The sequence below is a fragment of the Micropterus dolomieu genome, unplaced genomic scaffold, assembly GCF_021292245.1.
Source record: "Micropterus dolomieu isolate WLL.071019.BEF.003 ecotype Adirondacks unplaced genomic scaffold, ASM2129224v1 contig_14500, whole genome shotgun sequence".
NCBI classification, from domain to species: domain Eukaryota; kingdom Metazoa; phylum Chordata; class Actinopteri; order Centrarchiformes; family Centrarchidae; genus Micropterus; species Micropterus dolomieu.
In genome coordinates this window covers 20,810-44,727 of record NW_025743486.1, presented here as the reverse complement: position 1 = coordinate 44,727, position 23,918 = coordinate 20,810, and the positions used below count along the sequence as shown (strand labels likewise).

The 23,918-nt window shown below is 41.2% G+C and overlaps 2 protein-coding genes across 6 annotated transcripts; one reads left to right on the top strand and one right to left on the bottom strand.

The window, feature by feature from the left end:
* Positions 1 to 90: 90 nt before the first annotated feature.
* Positions 91 to 15,748, top strand: washc4 (WASH complex subunit 4). 2 transcript variants are annotated; one of them, XM_046042979.1, is made up of 33 exons: positions 91 to 248; positions 1,725 to 1,864; positions 1,975 to 2,028; positions 2,126 to 2,191; positions 4,376 to 4,421; positions 4,505 to 4,572; positions 4,659 to 4,741; positions 4,925 to 4,967; positions 5,084 to 5,187; positions 5,457 to 5,577; positions 5,694 to 5,817; positions 5,918 to 6,045; positions 6,962 to 7,122; positions 7,202 to 7,328; positions 7,610 to 7,735; positions 8,014 to 8,121; positions 8,244 to 8,390; positions 8,495 to 8,574; positions 9,073 to 9,178; positions 9,534 to 9,650; positions 9,863 to 10,031; positions 10,303 to 10,457; positions 10,561 to 10,635; positions 10,712 to 10,816; positions 10,925 to 11,059; positions 12,089 to 12,197; positions 12,301 to 12,367; positions 12,615 to 12,701; positions 12,998 to 13,145; positions 13,288 to 13,384; positions 13,524 to 13,720; positions 14,176 to 14,266; positions 14,458 to 15,748. In XM_046042979.1, exons 1-33 carry the CDS (start codon positions 188 to 190, stop codon positions 14,517 to 14,519), a joined length of 3,507 nt encoding a protein of 1,168 aa, XP_045898935.1. In that variant the 5' UTR covers positions 91 to 187; the 3' UTR covers positions 14,520 to 15,748. The 2 variants fall into 2 exon arrangements, with proteins under 2 accessions (XP_045898935.1, XP_045898934.1); XM_046042978.1 differs by having other exon boundaries at positions 14,455 to 15,748.
* Positions 15,749 to 15,795: 47 nt separating this feature from the next.
* On the bottom strand, positions 15,796 to 23,199 carry cnot2 (CCR4-NOT transcription complex, subunit 2). Of its 4 annotated transcripts, none has more exons than XM_046042980.1 (15): positions 23,063 to 23,199; positions 22,080 to 22,205; positions 21,908 to 21,980; positions 21,574 to 21,721; positions 21,225 to 21,407; positions 21,003 to 21,082; positions 20,458 to 20,583; positions 20,119 to 20,243; positions 19,856 to 19,973; positions 19,338 to 19,494; positions 18,402 to 18,463; positions 17,962 to 18,011; positions 17,766 to 17,866; positions 17,345 to 17,489; positions 15,796 to 17,233 (listed from the first exon to the last, which is right to left on the bottom strand). In XM_046042980.1, the coding sequence occupies exons 2-15, from the start codon at positions 22,191 to 22,193 to the stop codon at positions 17,147 to 17,149; spliced, it is 1,569 nt and encodes a 522-aa protein (XP_045898936.1). In that variant the 5' UTR covers positions 22,194 to 22,205; positions 23,063 to 23,199; the 3' UTR covers positions 15,796 to 17,146. The 4 variants fall into 4 exon arrangements, with proteins under 4 accessions (XP_045898936.1, XP_045898939.1, XP_045898938.1 ...); XM_046042983.1 differs by having other exon boundaries at positions 20,458 to 20,547; XM_046042982.1 differs by lacking the exon at positions 23,063 to 23,199 and adding an exon at positions 22,595 to 22,915.
* Positions 23,200 to 23,918: the final 719 nt, after the last annotated feature.

Sequence of the window (23,918 nt, the reverse complement as noted above, 5' to 3'; positions counted from 1 at the left end):
TATCTATCTATCTATCTATCTATCTATCTATCTATCTATCTATCTATCTATGCTTTGCCAGTGACATCTCTTCTAAACTCCATTTCCCATGAGCACTAGCGCCCTTTCACAAAATCATGAGACCCATCATGGGACCGTGTTGCCCCACTTTGTAACAGCAGTGTTTTGGGTCACCTACGCTGTCAGCATGGCGGTAGAAGGCATCGCACCTGACTGGGAGTTTGACCGTTTTGACGACGGTTCCCAAAGTAAGTACAGAGTCCAGTCCTGCGGTGAAACATAGCGACCTGCTAAAGCTAACAACTACTAGCCTCCAGTGCTAGCAAGACGCTCTGCCACTGGGTACCGTCTATTTGCTGACACGGAACAACTCTTACTGTTAATTTCAAACAAATGCGTCTCAAATGGACACATTTAAAGTGATTTCGCGGAATATGTACTTCAATTGAGTGTCCATCGTACCCGGGGTAGTTGAACTTAGCGTTAACTTAATCACCGCCACCAGTCACACAGCTGATCAGTTTGACAGCCCGACGTTACTACACTCAATGTGAGAGTATGTGATATTAAAAACAGCATAAACAGAGGGCAGTGACGCCGACCTCCTTCGATTAAAGCAAACATAAAGGGGCAATGAAGTGATGTTTTATTTTAGTTTCAGGTCTCCAGCAGTCCAGTCTTTACCATCGAAATGAAATGAGTTTGGAGATTTATTTTGTGTCTGTGTCTGGCTCCTAAAATTCACATGTGCGCCATACGAACACAAACATTGTAGTTACAGTTTTTCTCAGCCGCTTTGGTGCATTCCTCGAATCACCCTTAACATTTGCAAAACTGTACGTGCATTTCTCTAAACACATCGTCCAAGCAGCACCACACTGTGGATAACCTGCGAAAACCCGTAATCTGCTCAAAAATAGTCAGTATCTCAAAAGTGAATATTTATGACAGTGAACAAGTCAGTGCCATCAGATTGACAAGAATATATAACAGTGCACTCAAGTATATTCTGATGTAAACTATGGCTAAGATTTGTGTGACAATTATTGAAAACGGCTGCACTTTTTTCTGTATGGCATGTATTACACAAAATTACACATTACTGTGTTTGGGATTGCAAGAGATTTGACATGATTCACATCTACACCTTTACTGATTGTATTTTAATTTGGTAACAGTCATTGATTAGACAAGCGCTGCATAGCACAACCGGGAAAATGGAAAAAACAGACAGCTTAATCAATTCAGGACACATTTAAAAAAAGGGGAAAAAAAGAAAATGTGCTTGACAGATTATGACAACTGGTTCGACCATTTTGCATGTAGCAACATATGCAATGAAATAATGACTTGATGTTTTGGGGGGTAAGACTATTCAACAGAGAACCGGTAAAATACATTGTGACCTTGACATAAGCAATTGATGATAGGGAACAGCAGACAATTGTACATAATCATTTGCATGGATGTGCCAAAGCATTTGCAGTTCGTTTAATAGAATGAGAAATAGATTTTATGATGTGATGAAGTGACCAGATGATGTGGAGGTAGAACAAGTAGTTTTGAGAATTTCACTTCTGATCTGAGAAAAACTAAAAAGACTATTTACTTCCTTAATTTTACCAAAAGTAATGGGTCTGGTGGTACCGTTAACTGCTAACTAGATTTGGCAGAATAGCATCAGCTCAGCTGAAGTGTCTTTGATCAAACCCGTCACCCTACAGAAATACACACAGAGGTACAACTGAAGAACTACAGCAAGTTTCTGGAGGACTACACCTCTCAGCTGAGGGGCATCGAGGAGGCTCTGGATGACTCCATCGGAGATGTGTGGGACTTTACTCTGGACCCCATCGCCCTGAAGGTAAAACACCAAAAACCAGTGGCTGTACATCAGTCTGAAAAGGCTAAAAAAAAAAGTACACATTTTTAACTTGTGTTGCTTCCTTCCTAATACTTTCTGCTCTATTTCAGCTTCTCCCATATGAGCAGTCATCCATATTAGAGTTAATTAAAACAGACAACAAGGTAAATAAAGACAGACAATTTTCCAAGTCTCACATCCACAACATTTAAAAGATTAAAAATTCTTTTGATAATGACAATTGTTTTGTGTTGTGTGCAGGTTTTGAACAAAGTCATTACAGTCTATGCTGCTCTCTGTAGTGAAGTGAAGAAGCTCAAGTGTGAGGTAAGCCTGGTCAAAAGCCTGGTTTGTCATTTTCATCCTATCTGCCTACTCTTGCCTAAAGGGGCCCTTTTGGAGGTTTTCTGTAAACAAACAAAAGTTACAATTGTAGCATACCTACTTACCTTTAATAAAAATATTAATATTCAGAAATATTAATTCATAAATCCTCAAGGCACCACCGGAAATTTAATTCGCCGTGGTTTCCGGACTCCCTAGGTAACGTTATGTGATTAATAATTACACAATTATTCCTAGTCATCAGTTAGTAGTAATTTCTTAATCATTTCTATAAATCAATCAGTCAATCTCATATCGAAGGTGTAAATCCTCTGTTACAGTGACCTGGAGTCAAACAATACACACACACAGTTCCTGTGATTATGGTGAAATTTATTAACTAACTGAAGGTGGATATAAATGTGGTTAAATATACATAAAAGACATAAAAAAAATGGCTAAACAAACAGGATGCAGATAATGGGAATGGTGTAGTTCAATATGAATTTAGTGGTCTTTTGTGGAAAAGAGATATATAGATAGAGATAGAGAGAGATAGATAGATGGCGTCTCTTGACCTTTATTCAAAAGGGTTCTGAGGGTTCCGGCTGAAATTAGTCTCTGGGAATTTTCGGGGTGACACCTTTATGGTCACTGAGGTCCTCACAGCCTGGTTAAGGTTGAGGTTAGTCTCTGTGTAATGTTAATATTGTCAGTTTAACAGTCCTGCATAGAGTCTGTTATCTCAACTTCACCAGAGATGGTCGGTTTTATGGTTGAAACTGTGTTTCCTGCGCCGCTGCTGAATCACGACCGCCACTACTAAAATTTCCCACGATCATTAAACTATGCGTTACAAATGTTTTCACTCTGCATCACTCAATGCTCGGCTCGCTTCCTCTCCTCGTTCTATGCAGAACATAGGTGACAGATTGTGTTATAAGAGCAGCGTAACTCTGAATCAGGAGGTGCGTAGCGAGTGTTTGATTGTCCGAGCGGCAGAAAGTGACGGTGAACGCGAGCAGAGGAAAATATTCTGGCAGTAAATGTACGGTGTCTGTTACAGTGTGTTAGCTTCTCAACACCAAGAAAAGTCTGTTGTTTCCCACCTGCTGGAAAAGTGAAGCCGGTTAGCGCTAAGTTAGCTCACATCTCCCCTTCAGACTGCGCAGCTGAGCAGGAAAACTTCTACAGCAGCTACATAGCTGCTATGTAACTTAACATTAGCTCAATTTATAGAAAGTAAGTGGAAGCTGTATTTTATTACTGCCTAACGTTACTTGTCCAATGTTGAGAACATCAGGTACAAACTAAGACTAAACTGACGTAGCCTGCAGCTCTGTCCTGTACAGATTAAATTATTTTTCAGTTTTCAGTCTGAAAAAGTGGTTTTGGAAAAGAAAGGACGAGGTGACTGGAGGAGCTGAGGTTAGTAAAGCTAATTAGTGATGCAAACTAGTCCTTTTAAGCTAATGAGGAGACGTTTCTTTTTGGATTTTAATGTGCAAATAAAATGCACCTCAGAAGGGAGGAGGTTTCTCATGTTGCCTATTTTTTATATTAATGTCTACAGATAAATGTCAGAAGCTGTAAAATAAAGACACAAAAGGCAAACATGAACAGTCGTATCTCTGATCATTCTGAGGTCATATTAACAGGCTTTTCCTGCCGTTAAGGGTTAGGGGTGATGCCCAAAACATGCTGTGCCATCACTGTAAAATCACTGTGGAGCAACAGAACCAACCAAATTACTTTCTCCAGATCTAAAGGTTGTAGTTCCTCCAGTAGACTGATGTTTGGGTGTTGTTTATTTATTATCTGCTCTAGCATTTCCAACTATTTGTTCAACAATATGGTGCTGTTTGTCCTGGCCCCGCTGCCCGCCCCGTTTCTCTCAAGGACAGACAAAGAATTTGGAATCTCCAAATTGTTTAATATAAAATGATCCTCTTCCCCGCCTTTGCTGTTGATCGGTGGAACAGCGTGACACTATTGTCCTGCCATGTGTTATTGACTCAGCCACATGTATGAGTAAAACAAAACAGAGATCCACTCATAATGCTACCACAGGGCTAAATCTCCAGAGAAACCATTTAGCATCATCTCTCCAAACAGATATCCCTTGTTTGTGTTGATACAAATAATAGATAATTCTGTGCCCTGATTTTTTTTTTTCTTCCCCTGCAGGCAGAAACCAAGTTCTACAATGGCTTATTGTACTATGGAGAGGGAGGTAATCTAGGTTTGACGTCAGTAACACACAGTGCTTCTTAATTAATTGATAAAATAAGAGGTCTATGTTCACTTGTGTTGTAGTGTCTGACACCAGTGTTGTTGAAGGAGAGTCCCAGATTCAGATGGGGAGATTCATCTCATTCCTGCAGGTAGGCAATGGATAAGTTCAGTCATAATGTAGTTCATTGAAATCCACAAAGCATATATGAGAGGAACATTCTTTGTCCTTTGATAGGAACTGTCCTGTTTTGTGTCAAGATGTTATGAAGTGGTGGTCAACATTGTTCATCAGCTGGCTGCCCTCTACAACAGCAACAAGTAAGATCCATCACCTGAATCAAGTAATGCTAAACAGTGAACGCACTGTTCTCGTTTGGACTGGCCTTTATGCATTTCACATGCAACTTACATAATACATTTCTGGTTTAAGTTAGTGCATGTTTTGCTCTGTTACAATGCAAAACAGCATGTACAAAAAGCATGTTTCTCCTCCTGTCCTAGGGGTGCAACAAAAATCATTGAGTCGTCAGGTGTCCATTTCCAGGTGGGTTTTACAATTTATTTCATTTTACCTATGTCTTTAGTCTGTATTCACTCACTCACTCACTCACTCACTCACTCACTAGTTTTTACCGCGTATGTTTTCTCTGGCCTCTGCAGATAGTGTACGAACACCTCGGGGAGTTGTTAGTGGTGCTGCTCACACTCGATGAGATAATGGAAAATCATGGGACCCTGAAAGATCACTGGAAGATGTATAAAAGGTTAACACTCACACATGACTAGTGCATCCAGTGAGATTAAGGACAAGCTAAAATCCAGAAACTTCAACGTGATGTCCTACAAAGTTTTAACTGAAATGTACATTCATTTTATCTAGAAAGGTGTTTTCATATTATTCCCGTTTACATTCATACTTAGTTTAATAAACCATGTAGAAGTTTATGCTTTTTTTTAAAAAAAAACCCCGCTTTAATAGCTAATCTACTGTAAATAGGGTGTAGTCTTCTGTAATTGCGTATTCCTGTTGTAGGTTGTTGAAATCTGTGCACCATAACCCTGGGAAATTTTCCATTCCTGAAGAGAAGCTGAAACCGTTTGAGAAGCTTCTGCTCAAGCTTGAGGGACAGCTGCTGGATGGCATGATACTGCAGGTAACAATCTCTTTCAGGCCTTTTACTATGTTGTAGACCCGAATACTTGATTGGATATATTCTGTCCGTGTCCTCTGAGCACCATTAACCTCACGATGTTCACAACTGCGTGACAGGCCTGTGTGGAGCAGAGGTTCGATGATCCTGGGGAAGGAGTAGCCGTTGCCAAAAACAGTGCCTTTGCAGAGGAGTTCGCCTTCAACATTCGCACCATATTCACCAATGTTGAGTCCAAAATTGGTCAGTTTCTCCTCCCAGTATAGACTGGTTTCACTTGTGACTACTCGTTCTTGCAACTTTAAAGTGATTTTTTTTTTTTGTGTGTATGTTTTGTTTTCAGGTGAACCTTCGGAGATTGACCAGAGAGATAAATATGCTGGCGTCTGTGGTCTCTTTGTGCTTCACTTTCACATCTTCAGAAGTGTCGACAAAAAGTTCTACAAGGCACTGCTCGATGTCTGTAAAAAGGTAGTTCACTGTTCTTGGCCTGTCTCTTATTTTCTGTCCGTGACAGCCCTCCCTAGTTTTTTTCTTTTTGTTGTTGTTTTTTTTTTTTTCTCTTAACAGGCTCCAGACCAAATTTTTACACTGGTGTGCCTAAATTTGTCATTTATGAGCTCCGAAATTTTTCACAGAACATTTAGCACCATTACAGTAGATTATAACCTTCATTTCCTTTCGTCATTTCCCATACACATTGATTCCCTTATGTAAATTATTGTAAACAGAAACACATTCAGGTAAATGTTTGTCTTTATTTGAAGCACAAACAAAAAATGGCCAAAACTTAATTATTGTAAAACAATATCTTGACAAAGTGCTTGACAAACTTAAAAAATTCAAATCACTCAAAAGTATGTGCTGGTCTCAGATACGTCCCACAGATTTACTAATGGCCAAAACAGCGGCTATAAAACGGTAGATACTTTCATTTGAGCATCACAACCCCTGCGAAATGATCAGAATTTGATCCATTCCGTTATTAACAGCGCAATTATTACTTTATCCCCATTCAAGTTAGCAGAGGGCTAAACCTGCTCAGCAGTAGTCAACACAATGGAACATAGAAACCCCACCGCCAGCTAGCGTTTTGGTGGTGTAATTGCAGAACGACACAGACGCCAACGAACAAGTATAAATCCAAGGGTGTGTTGCCGCATAAATCCAGCGCCCCTTCTCTGCTTCTGATTGACTCTCTACTTCTTCCACCAGTGAGTTTTGGGCAAAGTGCACACACACAAACAGATAGGGATGCGGCCGACAAAAATTTGTCATGCGCAGTGTTAATGAAAACCAAAATTTAGTCGCACTCTGGTGCCCTACTTCATCTCACGACAGTGGAAACATCCCGCTTATGTGTGTTTGTGTCTGACCCTTCCTGTAGGTTCCAGCTGTCACCCTGACTGCAAACATCATCTGGTTTCCCGACACTTTCCTCATTGCTAAAGTCCCAGCTGCAGCTAAGCTGATGGATAAGAAGAGTCTACAGGCCATCAGAGGGCAGAGAGACACCTACCTGCAGCAAAGAGCTCTGACACTAACAAAGTCAGTGGGGCGGAAAATCAGTTTGTTTGAATCGGATTGTAAGATTTTAGATTCTGATTGTTTCTCTTTTTCTCTTCAGGGATGTTCAGTCCTACTACGTGTTCGTAACCTCCTGGATGATGAAGATGGAGTCCATCTTGTCCAAGGAGCATAAAAGTGACAAGTTGGCAGAAGACCTTAACAGCAGGTGTAATGTGTTTGTGCAGGTAAGGGTCACTACCAGTGTTATCCCTGAGTGAGGACTACAGATCAGAACATGAGACTAAAAAGACCTGCTCATCACATGGCATATTCTATCAAACACGTCTCTAAATCCAGGTGTAAAAACAGCTAAGATGCATTGATTATCCTCAAAAACAGACACATTTAAGGGAAACTGATCACATAAATGTAAAAAGTAGTGTAAACCTTTACAGACCAGTCCGTTAAAGACTGGTACTTTAACTTCTTCACCAGTGGTTCTGTCTGTGTTCTCTGTTCCTCACAGGGCATCCTGTATGCATACAGCATCAGCACCATTATCAAAACCACCATGAACATGTACATGTCGATGCAGCGGCCCATGACCAAGACCTCCGTCAAAGCTCTGTGTCGACTGGTTGAATTGCTCAAGGTGTGTGTGTGTGTGTTTTCCTGTTCTTATATCCCTTTGGGGACTAAAACCTGAATGCACGCAAACCCGTGGGAACAAAATTTGAGGGACTCAAAGTTACAAGGGGTTAGAGTAAGGAGCCAGGGAATGCGTTACGTTAATGAGATGTCCCTACTGGGATAGTGGAACAAATGTGTGTGTGTGTGTGTGTGTACATTTTCTGAGTGTTTCCATGCTTTTCACGAGTGCATTGTCTGTTTGAATACTAAAAAGGTTAAGTCATGTGTCTCTCCCCTCAGGCTGTGGAGCATACATTTCACAGGCGCTCCATGGTTGTAGCGGACTCCGTTTCTCACATCACGCAGCAGCTGCAGTCACAGGCCCTCAACGCCATCGGCATGGCCAAGGTATTTCCAGCCACACAAACAATACATCACATTATTGGTATTTACAGGAGGAGTTTAAGGAGTTTTTTTTATTTTTAAGTATTATACGACACTATGTGTTTTTGTGTTTTTATTCCTTGAAGAAAAGGGTGATCTCCGACAAGAAGTACAGCGAGCAGCGACTAGATGTGCTCTCATCTTTGGTGTTGGCAGAAAATGCTCTGAGTGGACCCAGCACAAAGGAGCGACGCCTAGTCGTGTCTCTGGCGCTGTGTGTCGGCACACAGATGGTATGTTGGGAGAAGTCGGTGGTTGACGGGGTACTTCTGTCTCCTTTTTTTTTTTTTTTCATTTGATTCTCAGCTTGACATTGAAATCTCTCGCTGTCTGGTAGAAAACGTTCAAAGACGAGGAGCTGCTCCCGCTGCAGCTTGTGCTGAAGAAGCTAGATCTGATCAGTGAGCTGAGTGAGAGGTGGGATTTCTTTTCTTTTAATCATGTTGAACAAAATTTCAAGTGCAAATATGTAGTCGGGCGCATGAAACAATGAGTTTTTGGCTCCATCTGCTGAGAGATGGCAAAGTGATTAACCCTCCAGGCGGTTTAGAAAACCTCCAGAAGTTAAGATGCTACTGCTTGGTGTGGAGCCAGCGTGGCACACGGCATTTGTGGAATAGAAAGCCAGTGTTGTGCTGTGGTGACATTGGCTCAGAGTCAAAGAGCTTGCACAGAAGTTTTGAGAACAGAACAAAACACATCATTAAAATGCTGACATCTCAAATACCCATTCATCACTTTGGCAGGTGACTGTAATTATCTGTTGAAACAAAGTATTTTTCCTGGCATCTGACGTTCAGTGGATGCTAATGTTTGACCTTGTCAGAACCAAGTCCTTGCATTCATGTAGGCAGTTTGAAGTCTTCTTTGGCCTACTTTAGGCATACTTAGGTACTGTTTTCCTTTATTCCTCAGGGTCAGGCTGCAGTGTGACTGTAGTTTCCTTTACTGGCACCGAGCCGTGTTTCCCATCTACCTTGATGATGTATACGACAACGCCGTGGACGCAGCACGAATACACGTAAGCAGAATGACCTGATCAGTACAGATTACATGCATTCTTTCTTTGAGATGAAAGACTTTCTTTTATGTCCTTTCAAAATATAGTACATGCTTCTATTGAAGTATTATGTGGCTATTTTAAGCTTCTTTTTTTTTATTTAAGGGGAACCTTAATTGCTGAATGAGTTTTGGAAGTTGGGGTTTGTTGCTTTACCAGACACATGGGAGACTGAAGATCTTCTAATTATAATAAACTGTTGTCTCTTTGTTTATAACTTTTGGTTTTAATTTTTAATGGTTTTTCTTCTGCTTGTGTTGATTGGTTGTTCCGGTGTCCTGCCTTCCTGGATGACATCTGTGATTGGCCGGAGCAGTACATGTTTAGTGCGCTGAGGGACAGTGTGCCCTCCATGTTGCACGCCAAACACATGGAATCATGTGACCAGCTACTGCAGAGCTATGACAAGGAGATCATGGATGTGTTCAACGAGGTGAGAACCGATGAAACAAGAGCAGCCAAATGTAATGAGGGGTGTTGGAGAACAGAGTGAGAAGCAGAAAGAAGAAGTACACAGTATGGTGTGCAAATGTGTCGGGATGTGTAACTGCCAGTGTTGCAGTCACATCCTAAACCTTTGTGTTTCTGTTGGGGTTTTTTTTTGTGAAATTTGTTCTCAATTTTCCTGGCGTCTGATTCTTGTAGCACCTGCTGGACAAGTTGTGTAAGGAGATTGAGAAGGACCTGCGTCTCTCTGTTCACACCCACCTGAAGCTGGACGACAGGAACCCTTTCAAAGTTGGCATGAAGGACCTGGCTCATTTCTTCTCCCTCAAACCAATCCGATTCTTCAACCGCTTCATCCACATCAAAGGTACTGAGTGTTCATACACGTACACAAACAGATTATATTCAGTCCTGTTTTGTTGTTGTTGACATTTCATTTGGCACAAACACGTTGAATCTCTGCTAATCACTGTGGTATCTCACCATTCGACTGTGAGTACTACAACTAAGTGAAACTCACACTCATGTCAATAAAAAACGTGTGCTGTGTAGTGTTAACACCTGCTGTGAAACTGTAAGTAGCTGTTGAGGGTGTAAACAATGTAAATTATTCTGTCTTATTTTTCATATCCTCGCAGCCTATGTGACCCACTACCTGGATAAAACTTTCTACAACCTAACCACTGTCGCTCTGCATGACTGGGCTACCTACAGCGAGATGAGAAACCTCGCCACACAGCGCTATGGACTTACGATGACGGAGGCACACCTGCCCAGCCAGACCCTGGAGCAGGTGTGTGTAGTGTACAGCTTACGTGTCATGACAGGAGTTATGAATAAAATAAGTAAAGGTGATGAATAGTTGGCTAACTGGATCCTCTCTGCGTTTTCATCAGGGTTTGGATGTTCTGGAGATCATGAGGAACATTCACGTTTTTGTGTCGCGCTACCTTTATAACCTCAACAACCAGGTAAGACTTGCAACCTCCGTGCTCGCCTTCTCTGTCTTGAACCAAGCAGTTGTAAACAGTTTCTTCTCTCCAACAGATCTTCATAGAGAAGGCAAGTAACAACAAGCACTTGAACACCATCAACATCCGTCACATTGCCAACTCCATCCGAACTCACGGCACAGGCATAATGAACACCACGGTGAGTTGATGGGAAGGACAGTGTGTTCCAGTTGGTCTCTCCCCTCAGATATAGATGTCCCAGAAGTCTTGTTTGTCTCACCTGTTGCACATCTGCGTCTTTCATCAGGTGAATTTCACCTACCAGTTCCTGCGGAAGAAGTTTTACATCTTCAGTCAGTTCATGTATGACGAACACATCAAGTCCAGACTCATCAAGGACATCCGGTTCTTCAGAGAAACAAAGGACCAGTCTGATCAGAAGGCAAGAAAAGGCTCAGTTCCTGTCCGAATCCATTCATTCTACCACACTGGTTACACAAACAAAGCAAGACGGAAACAGAAAGCTAGCCTGAAACCAGAACTCAAGATGAAATGAACCTGCCAGGGAGCATGTTAAAGTTGTCATATTAGGCCCATATCAGACTCCAGTGTGAACTGTCCGCGGCCTGAAAGTGACCCGCATGCGCAGAAGTATAACACGATGTCACACGCAGCACGCTGTTGCAGGCTACAGAAGTAAACAAGGAGCAACATAGCTCCGGTTAGCTCGCAGGAGACTCCCGTTTTTCATTGTTCTCTCACGAGTCACATTTCTCCTGAATTATGACAAGTGTTCACAACTTTCTGTTCTTTTCATTATGGTCTCTGGTGCTGGACAACGCAACTGCCCCACAACTCACTCCCTCCCTCTCTCTCCCCCCACTGTGTCCGCTGGGACAAGTAGCATGCATGTAACTCAGAAGAGATTCCCGGTCCAGTGGATTTTAGGTACAAGAAAGGAAATTTGTGAGCAGATGATAGCGAGGTAGAGACGGAAGAGAGCCACGTGTTTTAATTATAGCTTTTTGTGGAGCTTTTTCATTCAGCGCGGCTCCGTCTACAGCAGAACTGCTGCTCTAGAGTGACGTCAAAGTCGCATCAAATGCGACCTGAGTGTCCAGACTGAGGTCGCATTTTAAAAGATCCAATCTGTATCGGATTTGGACCACATATGGAAGTGGCCCAATTCTTGACTGGAAAAGATCAGATTCCATGTGACTTGGCCTGTTTACACTGTCATAAAAAGATCAGATCTGAGTCACATATGTGCAAAAAAAATCAGATTTTGGTCACATTGGCCTGCAGTCTGAACGTAGCCTTAGACAGACTTTCAGTACAGTCTCAGGAATGGTAGGCTTTTCTAGATTTTCTGTTAGCTGTCTAATCCTCCTGTAATAAACCCTTGAAGTTTCTGTTTTTAAAAATACTGCGTTATCATATCAGTTTTACTTGTCCGTGGTTTTGTTTGTAGTATCCATTTGAGCGAGCGGAGAAGTTTAACCGCGGCATCAGGAAGCTGGGCATCACTCCTGAAGGACAAAGCTACCTGGACCAGTTCAGACAGCTCATCAGCCAGATTGGTGAGAAGAGCATAACATGAATATTGTTCATCTGTTCTGGCATATAGGCTGATTCTTCTACAGATGTAGGCAAAAACACCGATATTACCCTATTTTCTTTCAGGTAACGCCATGGGCTATGTGCGCATGATCCGTTCTGGAGGCCTCCACTGTTGCAGCAGTGCCATCAGGTAAAAAAACAAAACAAAAAAGAGTTGTTCCAGTGCTGCTTGTGTATATTTGTGATCCCTTGCCATGTTAATCTGAAGGTCATGGACTGAATCAGACTGAGAAATGCCTGATTAGCAGTATTTATGTCTGATTAAATGGATTCATGGATGTTATTTGATGGAAATATGAAGTTAAATATAATTACAGCTCAATTAAGTATTTTCTGTTATATCTTACCAGTATGTTTTTGTGTCTGTGTCATCCCAGGTTTGTTCCTGACCTGGAGGATATAGTCAACTTTGAAGAGCTGGTGAAGGAGGAAGGACTGTCAGAGGAGACCCAGAAAGCAGCTAGGTGGGGCCTGCACAATTATAACTTATAACATGTCAGTCTTTTTGTTTAGCATGCACTTGTTTCTGTGTAGGATATTTTAAGTTCTGTGTAAGATCCAGTATGTGTTAAACTGTAGAACTCAGTTTTCGTTTCAATATTTCTGTCATGCACTCAAACAACTGTTGTGTCCACCGTAAAATAATGCAAGTGGAATTCCATTTCCACACCTGCAGAGGGCACCACAGCTGGAGAAATGTAAAGGAAACATCACTTTGTTGTCTGCACAGTTCTTCTTAATCATTTTGTGTCATTTCCAGTGTCCTAGATTCAGTGTTGGGAGATCTGACCAGCAACTCTGCTGAAGGGACCGAGTACTTCAAGATGCTGGTGGCGGTGTTTGCACCCGAGTTTCGCAGTGCCAAAAATATGCACCTGAGGAACTTCTACATGATCGTACCCCCGCTGGTCAGTGCCAAGACTTTTCATTTGTTTCCCTGCTATTACCCATCGTGCCGTTTCCTCTTTCTATTTGTTAGTGTTGTAATTTTACTCTAATATCATTCATCATGATAACATTTCAGTAATCGAAACAACAAATCTCTTGTAGACGGTGAATTTCGTGGAGCACTCCATCAGCTGCAAAGAGAAACTCAACAAGAAGAACAAAACTGGAGCTGCTTTCACAGATGATGGCTTTGCTATGGGTGAGTGGGCTTAAGTCATGCATTCAATTGAATGCAGTATGTACTACACAACATCAGCTCAAAGCCACATTTTGCTTTTTTGGCTGATGACTCGCTCTCTTCTGCCTCTCTATTACCGCCGTATCTCTCGCTCTCTCAGGTGTGGCATACATTCTGAAGCTGCTGGACCAGTATCTGGAGTTTGACTCTCTGCACTGGTTCCAGGCCGTCAGAGATAAGTACAAGAAAGAGATGAATGCTGTGGTGAAGGAGCAGAACGTCCAGTCTGCCAGCCAGGATGAAAAGTTGTTGCAAACAATGAATCTTACTCAGAAGAGGCTGGATGTCTACCTTCAGGTACAGTGCCAGTTGGATTGTCAGCTGTCATAAATAGGCAAGATTAAACAAATGCCGAATTAGCCTTTAGCAGATCTTGTTTACTGTGTGTCCATGGTGTTACAGACAACTATGATTAGATTACTTTGATACTGTAGAAAACTTATAATTATATATATATTATACTTCTAAGATGATATATGGACCTTTTAATCCCAATGGACATCGGAGACAATGAGCTATAACTCAAAAGAGCTTTGATGTAAGTTGTGGCAATCGGACTAAGGGTTTTAAATTACCTTAATTGCCTCCATGAGCTGTGTGCCAACTTACCATTATTTTTAGAACATGGGCATGCACCTGTCCTTTTCACCTCACGCAGTAGCTTTTCCTCATGTCTTTCCCTCTGCACCTGAAAATGTCTGATGTGGAATAATTGTTCGCTCTGAACCCTTTGTTTCTTTCTTTCACTTCAGGAGTTCGAGCTGCTCCACTTCTCGTTAAGCAGCGCCCGGATCTTCTTCAGAGCGGACAAGACTGCAGCCGAGGAGACTCAGGAGAAGAAAGGTGTTGTGATGATTAATTAGGTCTTTTAATTATGCAGTACCACTGCCACGTCCATCCTGTTATACAGGCAAAAGCCTAGATCATTTTTCATTGATAGCTTGCACCCTGATTAATGAAAGATGAGGATGGTCTGTGTCTTCATCTTTTTTAGATCTCACAAATAACTAAACTGCCATTTTCTCCACCAGAAGAAGCTGCCAAAGCAGGAGGTACTTCAGATGGCTCAACCCCCACTGATCCTGCCTCAAAGTGACCCTCACTGTGAGATCAGCGGATCAATGTTCATAACTTGAAGAGTAAAATGAGAGGGCGTATTCGCCTGGTCAGAAGAATTGGTGTGAAGAGAAGATCTCCTGCAGCAGACTGCACTGAAATGTGTGTTTGAATCAGGGAGAAGGACTTGAAGCTGGATTTGACAACACACAATTGAAGAATATTGTTTTTGAGACTCATGTCCAATGACAAAGCAATCATCTTCATTAGAGAAAGAATGGGTATTTCAAGTGCTACTGCAGGAAGTGTCTTTTTTTGTTTTTTCTTCCCCTCTCGACATCATTGTGACATCCCACAGCTTTGAAGTTTTTGCAGCATCTAGTAAGTTCAGTTTGAATTTGTAGCATTAACGCAAGCAACTGCAATTTGGAAAGGTCAGGTGGTGTAACAAGTGTAAGGTAGAAGTGAATCCTTTCCTTTGCCATGCTGCCTTTTGATACTTTTACATTCAGTCTGGATGGACTGGAGCCTTTTGCTACAGTATAACCCTCAGCTGTATGCGTGTCCTCTGCTGATCAGATGCATTCAATCAATTGCATCTCTGTTTTCAATACTTTGCACACCTCCAGAGATGTAGCATTGTACTAATTATGATCAATTGTTCATGGCCTGTAATGGCAGCTCTGTTCTTAATGCCTCTATAGATAATGAGGATTCTTGAGAATGTTTTCAGTGTGTCATCTGTGTGTGCCATATTTGTCTACTGCTAACTTTTGTGTTGTCCATTTTATATATTGTATTAATTAAGGTGTGTATGTGCCTTTTTAAACTGTGGAGACTCGTTTTGATAGCCTAATCAATTTAGAAATAACCCAAAATTTTATTTCTCCACAGCACTGGACATGTATCATTACATTTTTATTTCCTAGTTATCAATGTGTGAAAATAAGACCATAATTTGGTCAAAACTACATTCCATGAATTAACTCACTTGCAGAGAAAGTTCTGAAACTCTTTGAAGACTAATAAAACCTTGCACTTTCAAGAGAATTAAATGTCTATCAAAGACACTGGTAAAATCTTAAACCCCAGATTGCACACTCAGTGTTTGCTGCGGCTGTGTCAGAGTAAAAGTTAAGCCTGTGTACTGTATAAAAATGTATTTTACCTGCGAATGTCTTTTTTTTTTTTTGGCAGCAATGCACAGATTTCGCCTGCAAGTTTGTACATTAAAAATAAAACTGTCTCCAGGAAGGGAGCTGAACTTGAGGGATCCCTGACTTTAAAAAGAGTAATAAGCAATACACACACAGTGGTTCAGGAAAGCCTTTTTTTGCTTTAATACAAAGAAAAGAAGCTTTTAACTTCAAAAAATACAAGATTGGTCTGGATTCTTTTTTTCCTCCTCGATTGTTTTCCGTTTCCTATGAAATGCTGTTCACTGCTGTTCAAACAGCTTAAATTGAAATACATCCCTTATTTTGCTTTGGACTCGACCCTTCTGGGATGATCTCCATGTTTATTTTTTTTTTCTTGTTTTCGGCTGAGAATCAGGCCTTTACTTAAACGACATTTTAATTTTGTATTACTTTGATGTAAGTGCCCGCAGTGCCACGTGACACCCTGTCCAGCAGATCCAGAAATGTCCTGTTACGTCCACATATTGCATCCATGCTCACCTCATAAAAACGAGGTACAAGGCAGGGCAAAATGTCTTCCAAAATAGATGTCATATATATATATACACATACATATATATATATATAGCAATCATATATACACATTCATACATACATATACTAATTTATATGATGCAAAGAAACCAAAAATTTACACATTTCTTACAAAATTGTAACAAAGACTGGAAAGTGTTTTGTTTTCTCTAGAGCAATGTCGTGTAGCTGTCTAGCCTCAGTGAGGATTTGTCCACATTTGTGGCAACCAAAGTATTCTCCCAGATTCGTGTCCATGTTCACCTGGCACACAACTCAGAGACAGAGGGGGAAACAGAGTGTGAGACAGAAAACAGTTTGGTGGTGGTCGGAATCAATGTCAATGGGAAGGAAGGAAGAGAAAAGTACGATGAAAAGGGATGCTTGTGAAAAAGTTGCATGACCCCCCCCAATAACAAAAAATGCAAAAGGGAAAAAAATTATCAGGGAGTGTTGACATAAAAAAGCACAAACACATTTTGTGTTCTTTTATTACTAAATATAGTGCAACAATAAACATTGCATTTCTTTCACCCTTTAACTTGCGTCAGAGGATATTAACTTTTCTTCCCCGACTTTTTTCTGTTCTTAACACTTGTGAATACGAAGCATGACCCTTGTTCTGTCACTGTCCAGTGCCACAAGGTCAGTTCTCCTTTCTGCAAGAAAACAGGCTTCAGATTCAAAGACGTAAACATAACACAGACCCTGCTCAAAACAAGACAAAAAAAAAAAAAAACAAAACAAAAAACAGGAGGAACATAAAGAATAAAAACAGAACAAGTGTTGGTGTTTTGGGCAGCATGTAATTTTGGAAAGGCAGGGCAGTTTTGATGGTGGCGATGACCCCCGCAGTCAAAAAGCCAAATCCTCGAGGAATAAAAACCAAGCAGCGCCCCTCCTGGACAACACTATTGTGTGCAAGAACAGCTGCGGCCTTTGGACCGGTCGGGCCTTAGAAGGCCTGCTGGGCTGGGTTGTAGTTGAATGTTGTTGGCACGTGAGGCCTCTCTTCCAGCTTGTCATACTCCAGATGAAACTCCTTAGAGATGCAGACACAATTTTAATATGATAGGAAAAGCTCTAATCCACAACAAAAGTCTGTAAAACTCATCTTGCATGCAAAAGAGGCAGCAGAAAGGCAAACTCTTACCTTGGCTACTTTCCTCCAGTTAAGACAATCAAAAAAGTAGTAGGTTCCCCTCTCGTAGGCGTTGGTCTTCAGCGTAGGCTCCATGCCAGGCGCTCTTGTTATCCAAACCCGCTCCTCTTTGTGGTACCTCCAGTCCCTGTTAAAGCTGGAGAGCGAAGATATGAAAGAGGAATAAGACCTGCGACTCCTGTGAAATTTTAACTCCAAGAACCTCAGAAGCCCCTTGAATCAAAGTTTCTCTCTAAAAAGGTCAGAGCTGCTGACAGCCTGCTGCACACCTAAATAGCTATTAGTAGAACTTTTAAAGTGAATATAAAAAAGGTCTATCAACAATGTCCAGAAAGAGAAGAATCATAAGCAAAGCTAAATGAAACGTTTCACAGTGTGAACCAATCGCCATTCAAAAAGGTTAAGTACTCACAGCTCTACTGCTGCCAGAAGCTGTAGCAAGTCTCCACCATTCATGTAGTACAGGTAGAACAACAGGTCTTCACCATATCGAGCCAGTTTAATTGTAGCCAACTGGAGGCATGACAGTAAAGAATACGGAGAATCAGTTATGTACCCATATGTCCTTCCCGTGGACAACAACGACTGTTTCTGAAGTTCATAACTACCTTGTCCCTTATGTGGATGTTGGTTAAGTATTCAGAGGGAACATGGAAGTCTGAAAAGGCAAGGACAAGTAAATTCAGCTCTCAAAAGAATGACTACAACACATGACACAAACCTCATTTTGAAGCTTTCCTTAAAAAACAAGCTGCCTTATCTCTCCTTTGGTCTGCATATACACTCAAAACAGCAGAGTGCAACACGAGCGCTACTTTTTAACCGCTATTTCAGCAGAACACAGTGTGCAGCTACATGATGCAGCTTCACATCGATCCTAACAACCCCTCCTCCCTACATGTACGGTCTGTCTTATAAGCATAAAAATGTCTTCAGAGTGGCTCTTACTGAGCTAACGGACCACCAAATGATGGTTAAAACAAGGTAATTAAAAAAATAAGATAAAAAACTCATCCTCCACCCCACACACTTCACGTTAATGTCTTACCAATATCTTGAGGTCGACAAGGCGATGAAGCCCAGGGAGAGGCAAACTTGGGATACAAGTTTCTGTCAGGAAACAAAGTTACAGTAAGTTCTTGCCATGATGAACATCTAAACAGAACACTTGTTGGACACACGTTAGGTAAAACACAAAGTAACAGTACAAACTAACAAATTAAGAATTCAAACCAATGCAATATCATCGAAAACACAGTCAACAGAAAGGAAAGTTCACAAGTGGAGTCTCTTTCTCAACCCACCCTTAAACTGTTGAGCATTTAAAAAATTATTCAGAAAACCAACTGGTACAGAATTGCTACTCCGGCGGCATGAAGTGCAGATATTTTTCAACAAGTTTGCAACCAATATTTTAATTTTTAGGGTAGAAATTGTTGCGTATTGTTGTGTGTCTTTTAAGTGTGCTCCACTGCTAATTGCAATATTGACTATAATACTATGACTATAATATAACAAATAACATTAAGTTTAAATTGGATATTTAAACCCATGGTATGATTGTTTTGCTTAAAAACTATACTTAATACTACGAAATAAGTCTTGAATTATTATGTCTATAATTATGTATAATTATTATTATGTTTTATCCGTCTGGAGGCAAAAATGGTACAATTAGTATTAAACACAGCATTTACACCAGCAAAGAGTTATATCTGTCCTGGTGCGGACCAAAGGCAGAGTTTAACTAGGATTTATTCAGTAAAAAGGAAAGCTGGTAAAATGCCATTGTAGCCAAAGTAACCATTTTTGCCTGCCACGTGTATTATAGGTTGCATAACATTAAAATAACATTAAAATGGGCTACTGATTTTAATTACTGGACTGAATGATTTATCAATCTCATCTTCATCTGTTGGACTGCACGTCCAAAAGTCGGCAAACCCTAAAAGTAACTATATTCAGGGTAGAACTGCTGTCTTACTCTGGTGAGTTTAAGTTGAGGCCCAGTGTTGTGAGGTCACTTCCTAGCGCCAGATGGACCATCCCCGGATCAGTCTCTGCTGCTCGGATAAACGTCAGCAGGCCAATCATGCCGAACTGGTCTGTCACCATCCCTGAGGGAATGTTCGTCACCCGACCTGCAGCAGCAGGATAAGTTTAAAAGTTTAACAAACCGCTGAAACTGGGCGGTGACGTACAGTTAATACTTACTGTCAATACATTACCTCCATATTTCTAAACCACACTTTGTGCACGCATTGGAGAGCAAACCAAGCCAATTATTTTTTAACAAGTGATGGTCACAGACAGACTAATGGAAAGATGACGATGGTCTGTATCATACTGAACATATTGTTTTGGTTTCCTCACTGTAGCCTATCCAATAATTATCTAACCCCAAATGCAGGGTAGAGAGCCCAACTGCCTCACCCAAGTTGTGCGATTAAGAAGGGATGTCTCAGTGGAATTGGAGCGATACGATTGGCTGAGAGGTCTCACCATCGGGCAACACCTGGATCCCTTTCTTCTGGTTGTTGTTCTGTGCTGAGGCCGTCTTGTCTCCAGGAAACTTGGGACCATCTGCATTGGAAGTGCTCTTGCTTGTGGAGTTCAAGTTCTACAAACAAAGAAAAGCAGTTTTAAACACAGAAACGTGAAACGTTTACATTCAACATAAATAATTGTCTCTGATGTGGAACCTTGACACAAACAGAAATCCTGCCAGATTGTGTGCTGTACAGCCATCAGCGGCTCACACTTACAGTTTTGCTGTCATCGTTGTTCAACGAGGGGTCCTTATAGTTTGGGCCGGGCAGTGCAGGGAAGTCCTCGTTATGGATGGAGAAATCCTGTGTCTGTTCAGTTGATGGCTTTGTCACCATGCCAACTTGATGATGAACACAGTGAAGTAGAGATTATAATTTTCCAAAGTGTAACAAGCAATAAATCACAATGAAAGAGTATCATCCTTAGATGTGCATTAAAACTAAACCCTGGTTAGTATTATTAACCCAATTAAGAAGCACATATTAATTTCCTCTTCTAGTTCCTACAGCGTAATGAGGGTAAAAATAAACACTTTCTTGGGCCTAATGGCCTACCATAAGGAGCCCGTCCAGTCAGTGGGTTGATCACCGGGGTTGGGTTTCCTGTCCCTTCTCTCCGACTCCTGTCTGCTAACGCAGGGAAGTCTGACAAATCCAGTCCCGTTACATTTTCACTCCCATCTGCAGCATTAAGAAGGTTAGGAACTTTTAAAGTGTAATGTGACCCTTAATTCAATTTATCTGCCTAATAAAGTGGCAATTCTTCATCTGGTTATTTTATTACTTTGTAAATGAATAAAAATTTCTCTCCCCTAAGTAGTACTTTTTGGCCAGCTAATTTGAATAGTAGTTGTGCTTCCTGCTTCTTAAAAGCTTTTTAGAAATAACTTTAAAATGACAAATGTCTTAAGTATTGTGCAGCAAGGGGTATTTACAAAATGTAATTTTCACTGTGGTTTTTGTATAATTGATTTTTTAAAAATCAGATTGCCGCCCATTTTGTAATATTCTATATAAACACCTAAATTCCAGGAGTTTGTTTAAATAAAACCCAAAACAAATGGTCCCTTTGTATACCCACCTGGGTTAAACACACTAACCTGTGCCATTGAAGATGTTGCTTGCTAATGAGTTGTTCATCCCAAAAGCCTGATTGCGGTTCATACCAAATCCTGACATGCTGCAGAGATTAAAGAGAAACAAAAAACACAAAAGCTTTCATCTTCCAAATATTTACTTGCCTTCAAATGAAAAACTTTTATGTCAGAAACAAACTTAAAGGACGGCGGATCTCTACAAGGTGTTATACAGGATCTGTCTACCTGTTTATGGTGAAGGGCTGACGTGCTGGCTGCTGTTTGGGCATACAGATGATGCTGGGCGAGCTGCGGTTGGGACTGCCCAGCCCCGAGCTGCCCATACTATTGGTCCTGCCGCTCATCCCAATACCTTGACCGACCTGAGAGTGGTTCAGCATGTTCCTCGTGTTCATCGGCAATGTCCCCCTGTTAAAACATCATCATGTCTGACTTAGTGGAGTTCACTTGTTCGTGTCATGTGAACTGTACTTTTTATTTCCAGGATTATTTATATAACACAAATTATGTTAAACAAATGTGTGTCCAAACTGAGTCTGCAAATTCACAAACAAGTTAACACCTTCATACACACCTGCTTGGTGATGGAGGGGTATGTAGGGACATTGTGGGGACCCCTGTTGTGGGGGTGATATGACTTGGTAGCTGTGTGCCTTGTGTTAGATTTCGGTTTAACTGAGGCGTATTGTTCCCCATACCCCTTACCGAGAAGCCGAGTGCACCTGCAGAAAGACATAGAAGAAAAACCGAGAGAAAAACAAATACTGTCAGCCAACCCGGAGAAGACTCTTCTTGCAGTGACTCTGCAGAGTTAAGCTCCGCTCATACTATTTAAAAGCAAGATTTCTTTTCACTCCAATTATGCTGAGAGAACAATGTGAGTGACATAGAAACAAATAAACCCTTACTTTGTGGACCGTACAAACTTGCACCAAGCTGTGATAGCTGACCTGACGACGATGGCGAGGGAGAGGACAGCATCTGAAGGAAAACATTTGAGGACAGGACAGAGTGAGATAACTGTAAGTGGAGTTCACTCAAGGATTGACAGAAGCGTGCAGGGATGGGGACAAAACTCACATCTTTGTCCGACCGATGTGGGAACATCGATGGCTGACTGTAGTACATGCTTTCATCATTAAAGTCGTTATCGACTACCTCGACGAACTCAAATTTCTTTCTAGCACCAAACATACCTTTTGTCACCTGAGGAGAGAGCAGAGCTGCTGTTAAAGATGTGCAAAGGGAAAGAAGTCTGGCCAGACAAATACAATTTCACAGTGACAGTGTATTTAAACACATTTATCTTAGAAACCAAGTGTTGCAAATATCTCTGTTAAAAGTTTAACCATAAGCAGTTGACATACCATTAAGGTACAACCTTTCCCATAGCTGGCAACGTGGGGTTGTTAAAATAAAGTTTTGAACAGTGTGTGTCTTAGTTTGTAAAAAGTACACGTAACTTATGTGGAATGAAACAACAAAATTAAACTATTTATCATAACATAACATGTGTTAAACAAATCAGCTCACAGCAGAACAGTTCATTTCCTCCCTGTAAAACTTGAACGTTTACTGGTGTAGCCAATACTTACCTGACGTTACATTGACACAGTTGAGAAATAAAAGCAGCAGTGCTAACATGCTAGTTAGCCAACACTAGTGGGGCTAACGTTAGCAGGCTAAGTGCTTGTTGTAATCAATCTGCGTTAGCTTAGCGAGCTTCACGTCAGTTTGCAAGCAGGCTGCCCTAACAGGGAGCTAAGTACCACAGCATACCAAAACCTTTAACTCCAGCACCACCTGACTTAGCTACCAAGCAATAGCCACTATAAGGCTTTTAATTTGGGCCCTCTCTGCATCCATATATCCACAGTCAGCTGGCCGTTTTCTCGGCTCAGTTTGCAGCCAGTAGCAGCAGCGACACTCTGCTGAAGCTAAAGGCTGAAGACTCGCTCCGTGCAGAAACGGAGAAGAACAAGTGAGATAAATGGCTCATACCGAAGACTTGAATGTGTAGCGAACCGCTTTAATATGACGAAAAATGAGTATAATATCCTCACCGCATTAACTTCCCTTCTCTTCGTTAGATCCAAGATGGCTGTGTGTATTCTGAATCGAAAGAGGTATAGCCTTTACCCTCTGACCTTACAACCTGCTGACCACTTCCGTACACAACACTGAAGACGTCTCAAAGTGCACTACATCAGTCCCACGGGGTGCTGAACAACTACAGAGAGCATAGACAACAAAAAAAAAAAACAGAAAAATAATGTACACTTTGCAGTGAATATACATCTGGGCATCACTGTCAAGCCTCTGCCTCCCTCCTGTGATCATAAGGTGTCTTGCATTGTGAAAACACTGTGTTGTCTGTGGCTGCAGTCACTTAGAGACATTATTTGTCTCATTATTCAAATAATTCAGATGTCCATTTGTTTAACGCAGTCACTCAAGACTGGGATGCTGTCATCAGAGTAATGTTTTTGCAGTTTTCTCAGAGGCCTCAGGCAAGTGTGATTGGATATTAAAGCAGAAATTAATTTCACAGGAAATTGGATCACCAATTAGGCCTGGGGGCCCAGAACTCCAGGGGCCCTTAAGTCTCCCAGTTCACTGTAATTCAGTTCAATTCAGTTTTATTTATATAGTGCCAGTTCATAACAGACGTTATCTCATTGCACTTCATAGAGCAGGTTTAGACCACACTCTTTGTATCGATAAGAAACCTTGAGCAGAACCATGACTCAGGGTGGCCCACCGGAGTCAATACAGAAAAGAAAAACAACAGTATAGGTGGAAGTGGTACAGACATCAATAAATGTGAATAATAGCACAAATAATAATAACAATAGTAATGATAATAATAATACGACTAATAATAATTGTAGCAACTGAACTGGTGTCGGGCAGGAACAT